The sequence below is a fragment of the Passer domesticus genome, chromosome Z (genome assembly GCF_036417665.1).
Source record: "Passer domesticus isolate bPasDom1 chromosome Z, bPasDom1.hap1, whole genome shotgun sequence".
NCBI classification, from domain to species: domain Eukaryota; kingdom Metazoa; phylum Chordata; class Aves; order Passeriformes; family Passeridae; genus Passer; species Passer domesticus.
In genome coordinates this window covers 23,169,828-23,190,360 of record NC_087512.1, presented here as the reverse complement: position 1 = coordinate 23,190,360, position 20,533 = coordinate 23,169,828, and the positions used below count along the sequence as shown (strand labels likewise).

At 40.1% G+C, this 20,533-nt stretch overlaps 1 protein-coding gene and 1 long non-coding RNA gene across 5 annotated transcripts in view; one reads left to right on the top strand and one right to left on the bottom strand.

The window, feature by feature from the left end:
* The window catches only part of PIK3R1 (phosphoinositide-3-kinase regulatory subunit 1), a 60,057-nt gene extending 50,987 nt beyond the window's left edge, over window positions 1-9,070 (bottom strand). The window contains exons 1-2 of one of the 2 annotated variants that reach the window (XM_064402705.1): window positions 8,907-9,070; window positions 3,655-4,403 (exon numbers count right to left, since the gene is read on the bottom strand). In XM_064402705.1, coding sequence (XP_064258775.1) covers window positions 3,655-3,988 — 334 coding nt within the window. In that variant the 5' untranslated portion in view covers window positions 3,989-4,403; window positions 8,907-9,070. Of the gene's footprint in view, window positions 1-3,654; window positions 4,404-4,667; window positions 4,759-8,906 lie in introns of those variants that run through there. The other variant, XM_064402706.1, reaches the window with a different exon arrangement.
* A 99-nt stretch (window positions 9,071-9,169) lies between these two features.
* LOC135289252 (uncharacterized) overlaps window positions 9,170-20,533 on the top strand; it is a 107,981-nt gene continuing 96,617 nt past the window's right edge. For all 3 annotated transcript variants that reach the window (XR_010352036.1, XR_010352037.1, XR_010352035.1), the window contains exon 1: window positions 9,170-9,664. This is a non-coding gene — a long non-coding RNA (uncharacterized LOC135289252). The remainder of the gene's footprint in view (window positions 9,665-20,533) is intronic.

Genomic DNA, 20,533 nt, shown 5'->3' with positions numbered 1-20,533 from the left:
CTGCCTTGCCATAGCTCTGGCATTGCATCAGGCCTGAGACTGGAAGGTGCTAGAGACTTCTTGGGGTTTTTGTTTCTCTTTTCTTTCCATATCCTTTCAGATGCAATTGAAAAAAATCCTCAGAAAATCAGAATAAATCTAGTTTTTATTGACAAAAATAAGGGGAAGACAGGCAAAATTTAACAGTCCTAAAATTTCAGCCAAGGAATGCCAATTCTTGTCTTAACTAATGGTTCAAGAAACTTAAAATAAGTGATGAATAAAATAAAAATATGGGGAAAGAGTTAATGGAACTTAAGTGCAGTTTTGTTTTCAGATTGGCTTTTAAGATTTAGGAAGCTCTCTCTGTTTCTAAGACTGACTGCATAAGACACTGGCCTGATGAGCAGCTCTGCCCATGTCACCAGCCCCATTGACTGCAAAGTGTGTTCAGATGTCTATAATTATTTGTGTATGAGTAATACACCATTGTGAGTACTGGCAGCATTGTGCTTAAATACTGCAAATTAGATCTAATACAAATCAATCTGGACATTGATAAGCAAGTGATCAGGCTTAATAAAGACAAGGGAAAAAACCCTTCAGAGTGAATAATTAAGTATTAAAGAGTATTGAAAGTATTAAAAAGTGTTTTCTTCAAAAAATAAGCTTAGGTATATGGCAAATTAAAGGAACTTCTTTGATTTTGCATGTATATTCTTTGAAATCGCAAATTTCTGATACTCTTATTCAACATATATGCAACAGGAGTACATACAGAATTGATCTTTACAGAATTAAAAAAGTATACAGATCACAAATAAATGAAGAAGTCTTAAGTTACAGTTGCCCATTAATTTGTCATTTTAATCCACAGTACTTTCAATTCATCAAGTAGTGAAAATGTAAACTTGACTGCATTCGGTCATGCAAGCTTCACACTACACATTAATTTATTTGAAATACACTCTAAGGGTGTAGAGAGAAGTATCAACTTGGGAAGAATCTTTTGGCTTACTGCCCATTACATTGGCTGCTGGACAATGTTAACTGTGCTTTTCCCTGTCCCAAATAACATACACAAAAATAGTGAAGCTGCCTAAAAGTCAAACATATATTGCTACATTGTTCTTTATCTGAACTGTATTTCTGCCCTCACCTCTGGTTTTACCCCAACTTTTGTAGCATTCTGCTGACTTAAAAATTTCACCTTCATTTGATTTTTATAATATTCTTTCAGAACATTTCAAAATCTGTTTCTAAGATTCAAAGCACTCTCTGCCTTAGATGTCTTCAGAAAAAAGATCTGTAAAGAGACTACTTATAACTACTTTTCCTACTTTATTTTAGGAAAGCATGCTTTATTTTAACAGTAATTAAGCCTGAAGTTCAAATTTCTATTCAGAAGGGTTAATCCCTGGTCTTAGGGCATTATGGAGGTGTCTAGCCTCTTATATGAAGCTTAAAATCTTTAATTCAAAACCAGCTACAGGAACAGTTTGGTTTGGCTTTTTTTTTTTTTTTTGATCAGAAGAAAACAATGTTGGACTCCAAGCTGATTCTTAAGCATTTTAAAGCACAGCAGGATTATGTGTGCAGGTTTTGAGATGAAGAGTCTCAGTTAAATCACAACATTTTCTTCAGAGTCCCATGGTATTAAAAATAAAAACATTGCATGTAAATAGTACTTTGTCTAAGGGCAATAAATCTTACATAGGAGGTTACATGTAAGCAAAGCACCCCCAAATCTGCAGCAGAATTTCCCAAAGTAACTCCCAGCAGCTGAAACTCCCATAAATGTCTGTTACAAACACAGTCCTGGGGCAGGCTTGGAAACAGCAAGCTTAACGCCAGGATTTCCCAGCGCAGTGCTGTGGCCAGCTCACAGCATGGCGCTGTGAACAGAAGCATCGAGCAAGCATGAGCACAGAAACCAAAGAAATTACAAAGTGCTACTTTTTAAACCAATAAACATCAAAGCCAGGATGCTGGTTGCTTCATCACACCCTGCACATGTAAAGAATGGGATTTTCTTTCTATTCTCTACTGCTCAAAATGGTCTGTCAGCATTGAGGTGTCTATCCAAAAACCACATTTCCTCTGCAGTGACATAGGATGGTGATAGCTATCTCACAGGTGGATTAAGAAAAGAGCCAGTGTCACCACCTGTGCAGCAAAATTAACATCCAATACAAGGAATGATCAAAGATGTAATAGTTTTCCTTTTAAAAGGAAATACTCCATTTTCAGAGCTACGACAATGAAAGAGAAAACATGAGGCTCTAACTAGCAGCTAAGAGTTAAAGGACTTCAGAGATAGGGACAGTATAAATTAAAATCCCCTACAGCCTCATCTGCCCTCAACTTCATCCTAACAATGATTTACATCTAGGCACTGCAGACTTGTTAGCAACACTTGCTGCAGTGCTTCAGAACACTGCTATATAAACCAGCACAGATTCACTCGTTATTAAGTCCCCACCAACCTAGAAATGCTTCTGCCAGGTTAAGTTAGTTGCCACATACATTTTTGTATATTTCTGCCCTTATCTTTGCTGGTTATCAGCACAGCTGAACATAAACTTATAATATGCACAGAGGGATGAAAGTTGATAAACTGATACCACAAATTTGCAAGTGATGCTGCAAACATTTCTGCGTAGGAAGTGTGATGATACTATTCATTACTATGGTGTCACTGTGAAAATCATGACCACATGCTACAACTCTTATTACCTACAGTTAGAAACCCAGAGAATTTATGAAGTATTAGAAGGTGAAGAAATATAAGCCACTCTAGACTTCTCCAATAAGCTGTAATGTCTATTCTAAAATGTACTTGGCTTATTGATCTGTAAAAACCCAGCTATCTGAATGTCAGTAGGTAAAAGAGACAAAATCACTTGGAGGAAGAGGTTTTTTTGTTTCTTTTGGTTTTTTACCCCAAGTTTTTTTTCTATTTATAAAAGACAAGACTTGTTTCTTCTCTTAACAGAAGAGTTCTGATAAAATTCTGAGTTGTGCCTAACATACTGTTGCAAATAGAGGTTAAAAAACAACTTAGGAAGGTATTTCCTCTGTTTAACCTTTTTTCATATAAGACTGTCTTTATCTACTGCATGCCATACCCCCAAAATGATAAATCTGAATTTCTCTTCATTATAATTTCATTGTTAGTTTTAAAACACTCATTTTTACCTTTAATGCCACAGGTAACCCCCCATGACCAGAATATATCTTTTTATGCTAGCAAGAGATTTGTAGTAAGAACAAACTTTTATTTAGAATGCATAGTATTGGACTCACAGAGAACTTTCTCAATAGTGAGTCTGATGAGCCACAAAAGGAAACACTTCCATCAGTTTCTTAGAAACCTAAAATAAATGTTAACTGGCTCATTTTCCACTTAAGTTTTTACAGTGAAGAATTGGAAACATACTTTCCAGCCTGTGAGATGTACCTCACAGTAAGACACTCGTCCCTGCACCTGAAACAAACCACACAAAACTACCAAGTGTGTGAGCTAAACATTACAACGTAGAAACAATTCTTAATTGACTGAAATGAGCTGTACACTAAAAAAAGCTGACCAGCAGGTGCTATATACATGAAAGTACACTCAGACAAGACTGTGAAACAAAAATACCTGAAACCATGCACCTTCTGAATACTGACCTTGTTGCTCACTCTCTGATTCAGCTTTTGCGGGACTTGGTGCTACTGGAAGAGGCCGAGGAGGACGAGGCTTTGGAGTGGGGGGAGATATTTTCTTTCTTCCAATGTACTCTACATAAGTTCCTGGGAAATCTCCCCTCTCCCCTGTGGTTTCATTAAAGCCATTCAACCAACCAATTTCCTCAGGTTTTGCTTCTTCTCCTTCACTGAATCCAAGTGCTAGTAAGGTACCTTTATTCACAGTTAATATATCTCCTAAGTGCAAGTCAATATCTTCTTCTCGCTCTTTTTTGTAGTCATATAAAGCTCTGTACTGATATCCCTCAGCACTCATCTTGGCAAATGACTTAACATTCACAAGTGTTACTAAACAGTATTAAAATGTAATTGTCCAGTTACAGTTTTATGTACAGAGAAATTCAAGATGAATTAAATGGGATGATGAAAATGTCTCTTAAGTAATAAAATCCAAAAGATAATGAAAAAACACAGTCTGCCTTTTCACTGCTGATGTTTTTACCAATGTATTTATTCTTAGTCACTGTCTGCTGCAGAAGTGAAGTGTTCCAATTCTTCTGTGTCTAGCAATAGTCTTCCAATTAGTTCTTTTCCTGGGCTTCCCGGCACTTTGTCTCCATACACAAGTTCAGCCAACTCTTTAGCCGGTCACGCTTTCTTCAGATGTATTTGCCACAGACTGCCCACATACCTTAAATATTCTGCCACCAAACTCTGCACACATGCTTTTCCTGGAAAGAGAAGAGAAATCTGATTAAATAATTTCACATTCTCTTGATGACTGTGAACTTGGTATTGTACCTCTGACTTAAGCTTTCTGCAACCCCAGCAAAGACTGTGTTCCACACAAGGATCCTACCTGACAATAAAATCAAACAAGAGCACAAAAATATCTACAGGTAATGTCTGCATTTTTATAAAGGACATATGTCAAATTACTTGAACCAAATGTGTACCACTGCAGTATGAGGCACGCTTCCTTCTCTGTGACTTACAGCTACTGAAAAGTCTCAGGGTGAGAGGGCTAAGCCCTGGAGCTATTCCTCTAGCACAGTATCTAACCTGGCAGCGAGATTTTATATATTATCTTCCTGAAGCCAGACAGCCACACCCCTTCTCCGCAAAAGGTATGTCAAGACACAGGAGGAGCTTACTGTAATTAGCATTGACCAATGGGGTATCTAGTCTCCTCCTGTTTATGACAAGAGTGAGGATGGGCAACAGCCCCCACCCTAAAGCCTGTATTTCAAAAACCTTTTGGAGGAACGTGTCTTCTTGTAATCTGTAGAAGAACCAAAGACTCAAAAGAACTTTTACCTGATGACTACCGTATTTTCCCTTTTGCTGTTTTTAAAGAGGGGCTTTACCACTCCCCTATCTTCCAGATGTTTTTTAATGTGTTTATGGTATAATACTAGAGAAACAATCAGCAACTGAAACAGGCACACCCAGACCACCTAAGCAGCCCTAGCAGGAGTGAAGTATCAGGCTGCATGCTTAAATTAAATTAAAGGCAAGAGAACGCAGGCCTGAACTTTTAGCTCAAGGTTGCCCAACCATAGAGTAAAAGAAAAAATATGACTAAAACACAAATCTATTTGGAGAACAGTTGCTTGAAGACATATAGAACAGTGAAAGCTTTCTAAACATTATTTCAACTGTTACTCATTTTCATCTACTTAAAAAGACAAGCCAAATCATAATTTGAAATGCTATACTGGAAACCAGAAAGTACTAACTACACCAAAGCTGCACTCAAAGTTCTAAAGTACATCTGAATAAAAGACCTGAGAGGGCTGTGTAATACCAGCAGGTAAATATTGACTATGTACTATGTATGCAGTGTATAGAAAGCTCTTCTCTTTTTTTTTTTTTTGTGAAACACTCCCTTTTTACACTGTAAAGAGACATCAGTAGACAGGGCTGGAACAGGGAACATCTGACAGCTCTTTTCCACACCATTTTTTCTAATGCCTCAGTCATCAAGTCCTTTGAAATGTGACTAACTGACAAGCTAAGAAGTGTTTAAAAGAATGCATATGGGCTTTCTGTGCCAGTGAATGAACCTGATCCCTAATTTGTATGTGGCTCCTCTTCAGCCCATCAGGTCCCTGCAGCATTTGCACATCTCTCGTAACAGAGCACAGAAGAAAATCTTGTTAAGTTCTGGAAGAATTTCCTTATCATCCCTTGCAACCAGTTTTTGTTGTAGGAATTATGAGAGCCTGAATTAGACTTCCTGTTTCAAAAAGCTTGCACATAAGTATTTATTTAAACAACTTGAAAATCTATCCACGTGTATTAGGCACCCAGCTCCAACCAAAGTTTTAATGACTTTAGAAGTTTCTGCAGCCACTTCTGAAAAACCAAACTATGTTGCCTACCTGACTGATGCTACCAAATATCACAGACTTTGTAATTAGAATGAATAGTTTCACTTATATTTAATTTTGCCTCTTCTACCAGAGAAAAGTCTGCCAACAAAAACTGGGGGAAAAGTGTCGATGTATCAATTAAATAGCAGAGAAGCCTTTACAAAAGCATGGATTTCTCCTGTTTCATGTAGCAAGAGAAAAAAAAAAAAAAGCACTTACACAGTTTTGATCCAAGTGTTATGATTAATACAAATGTTTCCAATCAAAACCAACTATGTACACAGCAAAGCCTGATAGAAAATTACCACTTTGACTACTTTAAATACTCTGAAATACTTATTTTCTTTTTAAGGAAGGTTCAACAAGTGCTCTGCTACAACTACTTATTTAACTCCTACTGCCTATGGGCATTTTGGCAGCCAACGAAGCCTTCTGAAAACACTGCATAATTCAACTGACTTGACCTACTCCTCTGATCTTTTATTATCAAACGTATGATAGCAACTTTATGGCCATACATTTAAAATTAGTACTTCTGTCTCTTATGCATCTCTTGAAAATACAGAACTGGAAATGTTGTAGTAGAGCTTCTTATGACAATTTTAAAGCATATTTTAAAAACTCAAACCGTTAGAAAAACTCAAAGAAGTTATGGTAGCAAAGTTTCTTTAGATCCAGTTTCCCTGGGGCTCAGAGCTGCAGTACCTCTTCATACTCACTTATCAGCACCACCCTCAGTACAGAGTACCTGGGATCTGCCCTCCTGATCTATGGTTCATGTACCTGGAGACACTCCTGTGAGTCAGCCATTCTGAACTCCTTGGATTTACGCCTTTTTCTATTGTTACTATGTCTCAGGTTCAGGGATGAACTAAGACTCAGAGTTCAAGAGCCTTATATATAGATCTAACACAGGGACAAACACCAGTTTTCCACACCTGCCTATTAACACCACTAGTGTATCCAAAATGCTCTCTTAGAGTGCTTGGCTAAGCTCCTGTATATAAAAAAAAAAATCCCTTTACTCCACTTGAAATTACACAGCCTCTACATTCAGGCATTTTGACTCAAACTGACTTAAGCTGACTAGTCCAAGCTATATATTTGGACACCATCTTAAATAGATTAAAACAAACAAACCAAACACTTCAGGGAAAAAACACTCCTCTATTTGAGATGATTTTATTACTGGATTTCCATTTGGCTGGTCAAATGGAAAAGGAGGAAGAAGTATTGTAAGAGAATCAATGTTCATTTGTTTTTTATTTACTGTGTAAGAGCATGATGCCCCTAAAAGATTCCTGAGTTCAGGCAGAATTCCAGTCTCTCAGCAGAATGCCTTATGTTGAACATTTCAGTAGGGATAAAATTTAAAATTCAACAGAAAACCTCAATATATTCCTACAAATTTAGGTGGAAAACAAAGGGGACATGAAATCTTCCCCTTCACCCTCCCCTACTTCCCCTGTTAAAAATGACATCTGGCTCCCACTTCACTGGTACCCAAGGGTTTCCTCCCACACAAGCTATATCATGCCTTTGGGGCTGGAGAATAAAAACTTTTACAACACATATACGTGCACAGTGATACCAGAGGGATGGGCTGGTTACTGGTACAGCATGTCTAGTACAAGATGCAAAGATTTTCTTCACCTTTATATTAACAAATTCAATAACCGTATTTCCTTGCACTGCAATTTCTCTAATACTAATTCAAAAAACCCCCAGACAAATAGTGCCTAACACCAGCTCCCTTCCACTGCAGGAGAAGCTCGGTAGATAGAAGAGCAAACTAACATACTCAGGGGGACACTGAAATAATGAGAATTGAGGGGTAAGCAGGAAAATTTGCTTGGAGACCAAGTCTTCTCCCCACTAGGTGTCTACGCACCTGTGACTCAAACTGCAGCTTTCTCTGAAATATGCTCTCCAAGTGGAGACAACCAAGTTCCACATTAGAACACTATTTTCTGCAAGAAAGTGAGGTCTGTGATGTATCACGTAGTAATACCTTTATACTGCTTCCAGTCTGAAATAATTATTTTGAATCTATGGAGATTCTATCACAAGTCTTTGAACGAGTCCAAACATATACACATGGAATAAGTACTCTAAGCACTGTACACCACATCTCATTCTGATACATCTCAAAGCCTTATAAAGGCTGCAAACTACGGACGAACGGAGATGATAATTTAAAAAAAACTTAGGAAAGCAGTACAGTCTGAACTTCAGTCCCGCTGAAAAGGCCGGCAGGTTAACCACTCCGGAGCCCTGCGCCGACATGCAGTCCCCGCCGCAGAGCAGCCGCGCTCCGGGGGCCGGTGCCCGGGGGGCGGCAGCCCCTCCGCCGCCGGGGCAGGGCTGCACCGAGCCGGCGCTCCCCGGCGGCGCGGGGACGACGGCAGAGCCCCGGCACGGAGGACGCCGCGCCGGCCGCTCCCGCCCCAGCGCTCCCTACGGACAGCCCTTCCGCCGCCCGGGGGGCTGGATCCCGGCGCGGGCAGCAGCCGGCTCCCCACGCCACGCGGGGCCGGGGCTCCCGGGCAGCCCTGCGGTGGCCGCGGCGCGCCGCTCGCCCTGCCCGCCCAGGAAGCGCCGGACCGAGCCGCCCCTGGCCGCGAGGGGACAGGCTGCACCATCCGCGGGGCTCGGCCTCGGCCGCAGCGGACGGCCCGCCCCGGCACGGGGGGAAAAGTTGCGCGGGGCGGCGCTGCCGCTCGGACTGTCACCCCGCAGGGGCGGCCGGTGCCCGGGCTCCGGGCGGCCGCACGGCCCCGCACCGCCCCGTCCCGCCCCGCTCCCGTGCCACGGCAGCCGCCCGAGGGGCAGCACCAGCTGCAGCAGGACTCGCTTTACCTCAGCGGCAGCGGCGGTAGCAGCGGTAGCAGCAGCTGCAGCAGGAGCGGCGGGGTCGTCACCACCTCCCTGGCACCGCCGGGCAGCAGCTGCCGCCGCGACACCTCGCTCTCCGTCGTGCGCCCGTCCCACCGCGCTCCCGACCGCGCTCGGTGCCTCGGCCGTGCCGTGCCCGCCGCCGGCTCTGCCCCCGCCCCGCCCCCGGCGCCTCCGCCAACCCGCTCAGGCACCGCCTCTCGCGGCCGCTGACTGACGGCGGCACCGCCCGCCCTCCGCGCCGCCGGGCCTCGCTGCAGCCCGGTCCGGGGCCCGGCCGCCGCTGGGGGTCCCGCAGCCCTCCCGCCGTGTCCAGGGGCCTTTGGGTCGCCGTCGGCGACCTTCGGGCGCGGGGCCCAGAGATGCCTGCAAGCCTCGGGCGCCGCCTCAGCCCGGGGACGCCAGTCCGGGCCGGGAGGAGCACGTGCTTCTGCCCAGTTCCTCGTTGGGGATTTTCCTCCTCTCTTTTCCTTCCCGCCCCCTGTTAAGGTGGTGTGTCACGCTGGTGGAGTGTGAAGTTGGTGAAGTCCAGAACGGTGGTCCGTGGATGCCTGGCTGTGTGTGGAGCAGGGCGTGCAGCACAGCCAGCTGTCGTCCCTCGACAGACTGGGGCTCCCGCCGCGGCACTGCGTGGTGACGGTGTGGAGTTGACCCCACACGGGTGTGAAAGAGCCCTGCAAGGCTGTGTACTTGATGGTCCAGGACCCAGACCCTGGAAGATGGTAAAAATGCCTTCAGTAGTCTATCTGGCAACCTAAAGACACAGAATTGCTTTTTAAATTGGTACTTCTTTTGGAGTAGAGACACAAGTTTTACACAAGTTGTATAATTTAAATTTTTATATATAAATGTATCTATCATTTAAATAGCAGACAGTAAAATTTTTGAGGACAATGTCAGCTCATACAGGGGTTTTTTTTGGTGGGGGTGGTGGTGGGGGAGTCAGGTTTGTGGGATTGAAAATGCAGGCAGAAGCGGAATGAAGAAATAATGTTTAATTTCTTCTGTCCAGACTGCTGTCTCTGGCATTTAATATTGCTGAAGGCAAAACCAACATGGATTTTGGAGGGGATTAGGCAGACTGGCTGGTTGGAATGCCAGTCCTGGGCACTGGTCTAACAATGGATATTTAGGGAAACTAAAGATCTCTCAAGTAATATTTTCCAGCTGGTGAGACTAGACTTGTCCCACAGGTGAAATGCAGGGCTAGAGTCGATGTCTGTGCTCCCTCCCTGCTGACATGCTATCCCTCAGTGGAGGGAAGAGTCTCCTGGGGAAGTTCCAGGGCCACCTCCTTGCTTCCCCTCTGCCCTCCAGGGCATGTGGGTCTCTGCTTTTTTGACAAGTTTTCTTCCCTGAACTTGACTTTTGATTTCACTTTGAGCATCTCACTTGCTGCTTTGTCTCTCAATCAAAGAAAGAAAGGGATCCAAAAGAGAAAAAGTAGGCAATAGCAGCATGTAACTTTGATGCTCCCCTTGCTGGCTTTGCTGTCATGTCTGGAGTGACTTCTCAAGGTCACTCCACCTCCTTCACACTTCTTGCCCCATAGATCCAGCAGTATCCCAGTGTTTCTAGGAATAATTTCCTATGTTTAATCTTGGTAGGTGAAAGTTATACAACAAAGTTTGCCCTAGGAATGTTGCAAAGCAGTACCCCAGGAGACAGGAGAATGCGCAAATTTAAAACCTTGTTCCTTCTTCTATCAGGTACTTTTCAGAGAGTCTTAAGGACTCCATAAAGCTTTTGCATATTACAGTGGCTTTGATGCACGTAGATGTGTTTGATTAGTTCTAGTTCTGTTGAGAAGGATATTCTTGAGAAATTGAAAGGTTAAGTTATTGAGGCAGCATATTATCAGGAGGGATTTTCAAGGCAATGGTCAGTGAAAAGCAAAAGACAGAAGGGTAAAATATGGGTAAGAGGGCAGGATCATCAAGGTACAAGCCATACACACATGTTTTTGCTAAGACAACTGTAGTCTCCATCTGTCACGAGACCTTTGGACCATTTCTGCTAGAAGCTGCTTAGGAGAATGCAATGAAAAAGATCCTTTTTTCACTACTAGTAGCAGCTGGATGATATGAGCCTTTGCATCTTATGCCTGTAAGCTTTCTGTGGTAAACGTCATGAAGCACTGGAAAGGATCTACACTGGAAGCTCCCTTTCCTCTAGGAAAAAGTTCTGCTTGATCTTACAAAGGAAATTTTAAAGTATGGAAACTGAGAGGAAAAAAACATGCTCATCAGAGGATTTGTGGGGAAAGCAGAGTTTCCAGAGTGCAGGATCTCTTTCACTTCATCTAACAAACTCAATTTTTTTTCTTTACTGGTACATTTTAAGCAGGGATATTTCCTTCTGTTTCTTATAGGATGTCAAGGCAAATCCATTTGTGAAGTAAGATGCTTAGATTAATGTACAGTGTTAAGTTCACAATTGGACTCAATGATCCTAAAAATCTTTTCTAATCTAAATAATTCTATTATTTTATCAGTGTTGAATCTGATCTCCTGGGACAGATAGACAAAGGTGGAAGAGGCTGTGCAGAGGAGTTTTATTGCAATATACCTTAGGTGTGATGAATGCTAATGACACGTGCCATTTACTAAGTTCAGATGAAGATCTCGTGATTTAAGACATATTATCATACCATCCTGCAGCACTGGGGTTTTCAGACAGCTGATTTCAGGGAAGGAATTGGAGGAGAATCAATGCATGCATCCATTTTACTCCCAAAGATGAAAATGATTTCATACAGTGTAGTTATATCGTTCTACTAGCACATGTTGCTAAATGACTCAAGTAAAATTCCCAAAGCAATGGGAGTCACGGAAACAACAGGAAAACTATCCATAGTTATTGTAGACATTAATTAAATGCAAAATAAGTACAATGGATCACAAGAAGGACAAGCATCAAAGACTGTGAATGGTGATGTTTTCCTGTCATAGCCAGGACAAGGAAAACATTGCTCTTCGGAAATGTAGCTTTAAGTGTGTTTCAGAAGTCAAAACAGCAGCGTGAAAAGCAAGTTCCTTCACTGCTTAAAAGCTTTCTAGCATGTAAGGGAAAAGAATGAGCTAAAAATAAGACACAAATTCAGGAAATAAAGAAGCAAAACTTGCTATCTTGTTACGAATCAGAGAAGTAAGCCTTAAAACTTTCATTTTAAAACTGGAAGGAAGCTGATTAGCAGCATGCTAATCATGCTGGGTATCACAACATGATTTGGTTTGAATTTATTTTTGTTCTGTGGGAAGGATACAATGGTTTCTCTCTGGCCAAACTCTGACATCAGCAATAAATTTTGATGTCTCAGCTAATCAGACAAATCTGCCTTAGACATTTCCACTTTATATTCATGTCATGGTTGACACCTAAATCTGTTTTCCACTCTTCAAGATACAAGGCACCAGAGGAGGCAGTGGAATCTCCATCATTAAATGTTTTTTAGGAAGGTAGTCAAATATCTGTCTGGCTGAGACACTGGTTGTCCTGACTTGGCCAAAGAGAGGTGGCCACTGGAGGCCTTCTGCAATTCTGTAAGTGGACATATATAGAAATTATCAGAAGGAGGCACAAACCCTGAAAAATTATACTTTCTCTTAAATACACTTTCCCATGAGAATCAAAGAGGCCCAAAATTTGCTCCTCCTGCTCCCATCCGATATCTGAAAGACAGATGCCTGCAGTTGTAAGAAGAATATGGCCTTGCTTCTGCAATATGATCTTTTAGCAAGAAGTTTCTCCAGTCTGCTTAGATCACATTTTTTGAACACAAAAGTAGTGGAAAATAAGATTTTTTGTGTGCTGATCACATTTAGGAAATACCTTGTGTTCATGAAAATTCTTCAAAATATTTTGCTTTATAAAAACCCCAAACTACTTTCAGTTATCTGAAAGTTGAGTTTTCTTTAATTTTTTTCTTTAGTCTCATAATTTTGACTAAATGTATGAAAATATGCATTTTGTCAAGAAACTTTTTAAAATCTGTAAGAAGTAAGAAATATAAATATACCATGTTTTTCCATGTCTGAAGCACAGCATAATTGACAAAATAATGTTATAAATATAATATCTGAAAATGCAACATCTGTGTTTATCTTTCAACCATATAAAATTACATAAACAAAGATTCTGCTTTTTATGAAATCTATGAGTAATTCCTCCTCTGCTCTTTCAGTGCTTGTATGCTAAATGATAGAAAAGTCAGGTTTGACAGCCATGTAAAACTCATGTCTTCTGTGTAGAGAAGTGATGCAGAGTGAACAGAAATTTTAGGAGTTTTCTCAGGCACTGTATCATTTTTGCATTGACATCTATACAGAGATTTCAGCTCTGTCTGTGTAAGACTGCTAGGAATAATAAGACCTCCATGTGTAATAATGTACCTAAATATCCAGGGTCATTTGTAGCTGCATTTTCTATTGAGACTGTTTTCCTAAAGATGCCATTTGTAGTTTCCAATATTGACACTGATCACAGGGAAATTTTAATTCTGCAGAAAAGGATGATACTCAACTTAGGTTGAGGCCATTTAGTAAGTTTGTATCAGTTTTTACAGAGTAAGAGTTGTGTCATTTCTTCAATAACGTCAAGGTGGAAGGTGTCACATATTGTTACAATTTTCTGAGATATCCCGGACCCTTAAATCAATTATTCAGAGGAGTTGCTCATCACAGTACATCTCAGTATGGATATTTGATAGGTGGTACACTCCCTTCTCTTTCAAAGTGGATAAGATGCAAGACCAAGTGTCAGAAAGCTTGCCAATTTAGATGTGTTTTTGTAGAGCCTGTGAAACCCACTGCAATATGTGCATGAATAATCCAGATTCTGCCAGGCAGGAACATGTGCTGTTGCTCCTACATAAAATGCATCTAAAGTGACATATCCAGCAATTACAGTACTAGGAAGCAAATAGAAAATTAGGGCTCATCCGGTGAAGCTAGTAGGAATTCAGGGCCAAAAGAAAAGTCTGTTTAGTGTCCTCTTGCTTCCTGGAAAGGAGGTGGGGTTTTTGCTTGGTTGGGTTTTGTGTTTGTTTGGCTTTTTTTGTTGTTGTTGTTGTTGTTTTTTGGTGGTTTTTTTGTTTTGTTTTTGTTTTTGTGGGTTTTTTTTTGTTTGTTTGTTTGTTTTTTTGTTTGTTTTTTTTTGGTTTTTTTTTTTTTTTGTGAGGGGGGTGTTTGTTTGGTTTCGTTGTTTGTTTTGTTGCAACAATAAATAAGTGATTTGGTGTTTAAACTGATGGGTCAGAGCTATCATATTTTTAAATTCTGAGAGAAATTTGCAATGTGATTAATTAGATGTATCAATGCATTCTACTGCTAACTAAGGGTGCAGCCCCAAAATTTCAAGCTTTTTATTGCAAATACTATCACACAACATGACAGCTGTCATTTAAGCAAGCTAAAAAAGATAATGTAGGAGCTGTGGGCTGCACCTTAGAAAGTCAGGCTTCCTTAAATCTCAGTTAGTTGAGGAGGCTGTGAACATTTGCCTTTCACTTTTTTGTGGAAAATGCATGGCAGCAAATTGCCTTTATTATTCCTACCTACTCCTCTTCCAAAGGAACAGCAAACAGAAGATTTTCAGTCCCACCTTTCAGCTATAGGACAGGATGATTCATCATGGGTCTCCTCAGTGCACATGCATACCAACCAACACATATGCACATATAACTGATCACTGTTTGTGCCTGCCATCTGAGTAGGGCGTTTGTGTCATTTTACGGCAACAGCATAGTTGCTGTACTAAAAAAAGATATGTCTTACTGTAAAAATGTCACTAAGCTATTAAATGAATGTCACTGTAAAATAAGCAATTATAAGAACAATTAGTGTTTGGAACCTTTTTCTGTTTACATGAGCTAAATTTGAAGCTAGCCATGCTTGGAGTGAATTACAAAGAATGGACTGAATAGCCCCCAGTGGTCCTTTCCAACCTAAATTATTCTGTGAGTCAGTGATTCTATGAAATTTTCATTTCTTTCATTTTGACTTGGAATGTAGTAGAGTGAATATATTATACATAACATGTCTAGAACAGTATTTATTTGGTATGTACTACTAGGAAATATTTTTAATGAGATAAAAATAGGATTTTACAAATGCATGAGAGCTAATATATTTCAATATAAATGGAATATAATAATAATAATATTATTAATATTAATAATAATAATTTTTCTTTGAAAAAATAGAGAATAAAATAAATTTTTTTGAAAGGCTCATATCAAGACAATTGCATCAGGAATTTACTAAACTGAAAAACCCAACCAGAGAAGCACTAATTTACTAGCAGAAAAAGAAAATGCTATCCTTGGTGTTCAGTTGTCATTTTCATACTATCAGCAAGCCTCAGAATAACAGAATTATTTAATGTTTTTTACATGCAGTGAAAGTGGTGAAACCTCCTCCTGTTCTGACTTTATCTGTTAAGCCACAAAGAAATGTGGGGGGAGCCTTGGGGGAGGGAAAGCAAACCACAGTTTTAAAGCAAGGTTTTGGGTCTAAGAAAAATAATGGAAATTCAAAGATAAGGATGGTAGTGTCCACCCATTACCCACCAATTTGTACATTGTTGTTGCATGTTTCATATGAGATCAAGTGTTTCACTTCTCTGTGACTTTGGAAACAGAATGCATTTGGGAAAAGAAGTACCTCTCAATAACCTTCACAAGACAGGAAAATTAACCTTGAACAGAGCCATGTAGCCTCCTGTAGTATTTGTTACTCGTGTATGAGGTTTGTTTGATTTGTTTTGAACAAGGATAGGTTTAGATGGCAAACAAAAATCAGTGTCTGGTGCAAAGATGCCATAATCCCCTGCAAATTGTGATGAAAATGAGTTATGTTGTTGCTCTCACCATCCTTGTTTGAGTGTGCCAGCTGCCTGAAGCAGAAACTATGTTACAAAGGGCAATGCAACTTTCTGCTGAAAAGTACTCTCTTGATGTGATGCAACTGGGGCTTATGGTAGGGTCACCAGCCTCTTAAGAGACACTACTGCTCTCTGTCCTGTTTTCTTAAACAGCTTTCTAAAATAAAGCAATTTTAGGAACTTGTAGTTCATCAGCTGTGTCATATTATAAATCACAGGGATCTTGTGATGGCCTTGAGGATGTAAGAACTAGCTGAACTGAGTACAGAAGTGGATTGAGACAGTATCCACCATAAAATGTGACAAAGAAAAACCCTGACATTTGTGAGTTGTTCTGGAAAGTCTTAAAAGAAGCAGAAAATGCTGATGGCCTGAGTTTAAGAAAAACAATGCAAAATGTATAGGCTGTGGGAACAGAGGGATATGGTGAAATAACCGTAGGAAAGATCATGGTTAAATGCAGGACAGAAGAATTGCTGCTACAGCAAAACATTTTCTTGGAAGATGATGAGAGGAAGTGCTATTAAAACAGTGTGACATGTTCTGAAACTGTGGCTATTCTTGTATGAGTCTGAATTGACTTACTAGCAAGGGTCTGAACTGTGGGAAGATAATCTCCTGTCTCAGATAGAGCCGCAGCACCTGAGGACTACAGTCTACATTTTTTTTCTGGAAGGTCAGGAAGTAGAAAATGGTGGTCCAAGGAGAGCCAGTATCTCTGCAGGGATGTCTTCTTACAGTGCTCATTCAGCACAGATGCCTTAATAGATTCAGAACTAAAGTGCCACACAGAGAAACTCCAATCTGAGTGAGGCTGTGGTGTGCCTTGCTCAAATTATGTGTCTTAGTGTAGCCACAACAATCTCTCAAAATTGAAAGAAAATGGAGGAAGCTGGAGAGCAAAACTGTGGCTCATACAGGTCCACAGGAAAATTGAGGTACAGGGTTAAGTGGGTTACATTGTTCTCTGAAAAAAAATTGTAAGCAGCTGTCCTTGGAAAGCATCACTTCTTTTAGTAGAGAGAGACAGAGGGAAGTCTGAGTGAACAGTGTGCATAGTGTTTCTTGTACTGCTCTACAGTGTTAAAATCAGGAGAGCTGGGCGAATATGGAGCCTGTTGAATTCACCATCAAATATCTCTGTTTTACTGAGAGCTTCCCCTATGTATTTTTTCTCTCTGCGTGTGCACGTGTTGTTGATAATGGTTTGCAAAATGTTGCAAAGAATGCTAGAATAGCATTTCTGTGATGGAGTAGGGAGCTGGAAAAAACCTTATTCAAAAGAAAAGTCAAGGAGCTTATAGTCTACAAGGAGCTATAGAGCTTAAAGCTACAAGGAGCTTTTCTGTGAGCTGGCAGTCCTCCTTTATTTCAAGCTGGACAGTATCATGTGTACCGAATTTTTGAAAGAATATTTCAATTCTCTGCTTTCATGCCATGCAACCTTAATTTACTTCCACTACTTGTAGTAGGAACAAAGTCAGGCTGAATCATCTATGTATCAGAGTTACATACATTAATGTAAACAATAAATGGGAATGACGTAATTCCATTCAGCCTGGTGAACTTGTATTCTAATTTTATTTTTATGGCCACTCCCTGGAATCTCAGTGAGCCTTGGCAAGAAGGGGAAGCAAGAAGGGGAGGTAGGCTGAGATAGACTTCCCTTTCAATAGGAGTATTAATTTTGAAGCCTCAGTATTTCTTGAAGAGTTCACCCTTCTTCCTTGAAGACAGAAGGATATTCAGTTTGTTGCCCTGTCTGTCTCTGTCAAAAGACATCTTGTTAAGTCACCTTATGCTGGTGATGAGGGCAGTGTGCTTATTGAAAAAGAAAAAAATTTTCTTTCACAAATTCTGAATGAGATGAAAGATACCTCTATAATAGCTTTGTTGTAGCGGTGTCTTCACAGAAATATGTGATCCATAGCTCTTAATTTTTGTTGGATTACTGTAGTTAGATGTATGAGTGGGATCCAAGCCCCTGCTATGCTTATCTTTGAACAGGCATTGCAAAAAGAGGCCTGCTCTGGAGAGTTATATGATGAGAGGTGGGTAAAGGGCTTAGGTCAACCAGTGCCTTCCTCTGTGCTCAGTACTTTAGGAGTGCTGCTTCTCTTTGTGGCTTCATTCTCCATGAAAACCTCTGTTGGCTTGCACACCTTGACCTTGATTCAGTGTTGCCATGTGGCAGGGCAGGGAAGCATGGTATCCCTCAGGGTTGTTGCTAAGACTGGACAGTCAGGCTTAGAATCAAATTGGGGACTTCCATAATGAAAAGCCTGAGTCTCAGTGCTTTCCCTGCAGTCAGATTCCAGCTAGTGGCAGTTACTTCTGTTCCATAATGCATCAAGAAATACATAGATCCAATGGAGAACAGTAGTGCAATGCTGAGAAACTTGCTAGGATTCTGCAGAGCCTAATCTTTGGCCAGTGAGTTTGCACTTTGCATATTAACTTTATCCTATAGCAGTAGAGTAAGTCTGCAAACTCCTTCTTCCCACATATGCTCACAGAAAGTAGGCCTCAGTTAGCAGGTCTACAGCTTTTCCAATTCAACAGTCCTAATTTCTCACCAGCCTTTATTTTTATTATAATCTGAGTGAGCAGAAAGCTTTAAATTCTGTGCTTGGAGTTCATCATGTCCAATTCAGCTGGCTACAGCTTATGTGCTAGAGGCTTCTCATCTGCAGAAGAGGTAAGCAAGATCCTGGTGGAGTACTGTGATGGATCGCTAATTCCATTAGGACCTTGTTTCATGCATAAGAAAGAAAAAGGAACATTCTCTGACTTTAATGTTTCAATACAATTTTTAATTCATAGATCTAAACCCCTAAGAAGCAGGTGTAGCTCTCTGTCATGCCAGAAAATTGCTAGTTGATTCTTTATTTATGTATGTCCACTACCTTGCATGATAAATCTGGATTAAGTACATTCCACTAGACATTCCTTATAATTTCAGGACCTACTTTACCTGCGTGAAAAGTTATTTTACTTGTAGAAAATTACTGTCATATCTTGTCCCACAAAGGAATCATACCACATAGTCCCATGTCCTTGTGTTGAGTCCCATTAAAGCCTACTGTAGATTCTCACCTGAGGTGAACCAGCACATATTTATTTAAGCCATTAGTTTATCTGTGTATTTGAGTTTATTGATAGTAAAACAATGCAGACAAATATTTTTAAAGGATTCCCTTTCTGGAATGTTATGAATTAAAGTGTTAAATATTCTTGGCATAATTATTCATCCAGTCAATAGTCAAGATTTAATTAGATTTCATTATTAAATAATCACAAATGCATGTAAACATATTCCTGTACCTACAAATAAAAGTACTCTCCACTGCAGGAGGTAAGAAAATACCTATAAGCACTAAATACCACAGAAATAATATCCTAAACACTTTGATCCATTTTTATACTACTATGTAGGAAAATGAAGACTTTAGCAAATCTTTTTTGTATTAAGAGTTATTCATTTGAAGAATTATTCCCCAAATCTCCACATTAAGAGCTAACTTAGTCCTGGTAGAATCCACTTTATATACTTGAATGCTAAAATTTACAGCACATTTTCTCATTTGTTTATAAGCCATCCTCAAATAGCAATTAACTAAAATTGTTGTTCTTGTAAATGGAGTGTAACAGTAGTTAATAATTTAATTTTTTCTGATTCCAGGGTGCAAGAATGTGAAAATGAATGACTAGTTTGTTGTTGATATGGGAAGGAATTTTAATCTTTTATGAGAACGTCTTATGCTTATCTCTGAAAAAGAGAGTTGGAATTCTTCAGTGGGCAGTCTGTGAATATTATTGAAGCAATGTTGAAAGTAAAAATAATTGAACAAGGATCTAGTAACAATTTCCTCTTGCATATCTAAGATCCTTATCAAGAACTCTCTAAGCAAATTGTTAGCCCAAATGAATTAGAGTATTATTTCAGACTTAAACCATTCATTTATTAATTCAACATTAACTGCTTCTGTTATAGGACACAAAACTCCATTGTTACAAACAAGCTAAAAGAGCAATTTGGCTTATTTTTAATAAACATTCTCAAAAAGATGAATTCATGACCAATATAAGTGTCATTGCTTCTTTAATTAGGATTTCAGAAGAGGTGGTTATCTTTATGTATTCTGGGGCCATTTCCCTGTGCCCTACTCTTCTGTTGAAAGTTCACCAATGTGGTTGAAAATCAGACCTGGTAATTGCAGGAGCAAATCAGTATTCTGCCCTCATCACCAGCACTGCCAGCTGCAATACCTTAAGTATATTTTTATGCAGACTCCTTTTTAATCACTGTAGCTGGTAGGCAGAATAGAGAATGAAGCCCTGGTCAGCTCCAGCAGTGTCAGCTCTGTTGGTCAGGTGCAGTCCAAAAACATTCTTCCACATGTGTACTTCCAAGAAATAATTAAAAGTCATTGATATTGGATCTACTACCTATCTCACTCAATGAATCACAGCATACAGAGGATAATGAATTTAAAGCAATACCCCTCAAGGTATTTGGTACTACTGTTGATGATATAGTGCTTAGTAAAGAAATAGTAAAGAAATAGTAAAGAAATAGTAAAGAAATCTACCTTGCAAAACTCAAGAACAGTGACATGACTTGCCCCTTATACACATGCATACTCTTCCATACTACCTACATCATTTTCACACTCTGTCATTTTCATGATCTTCTCCCATACAAGCCA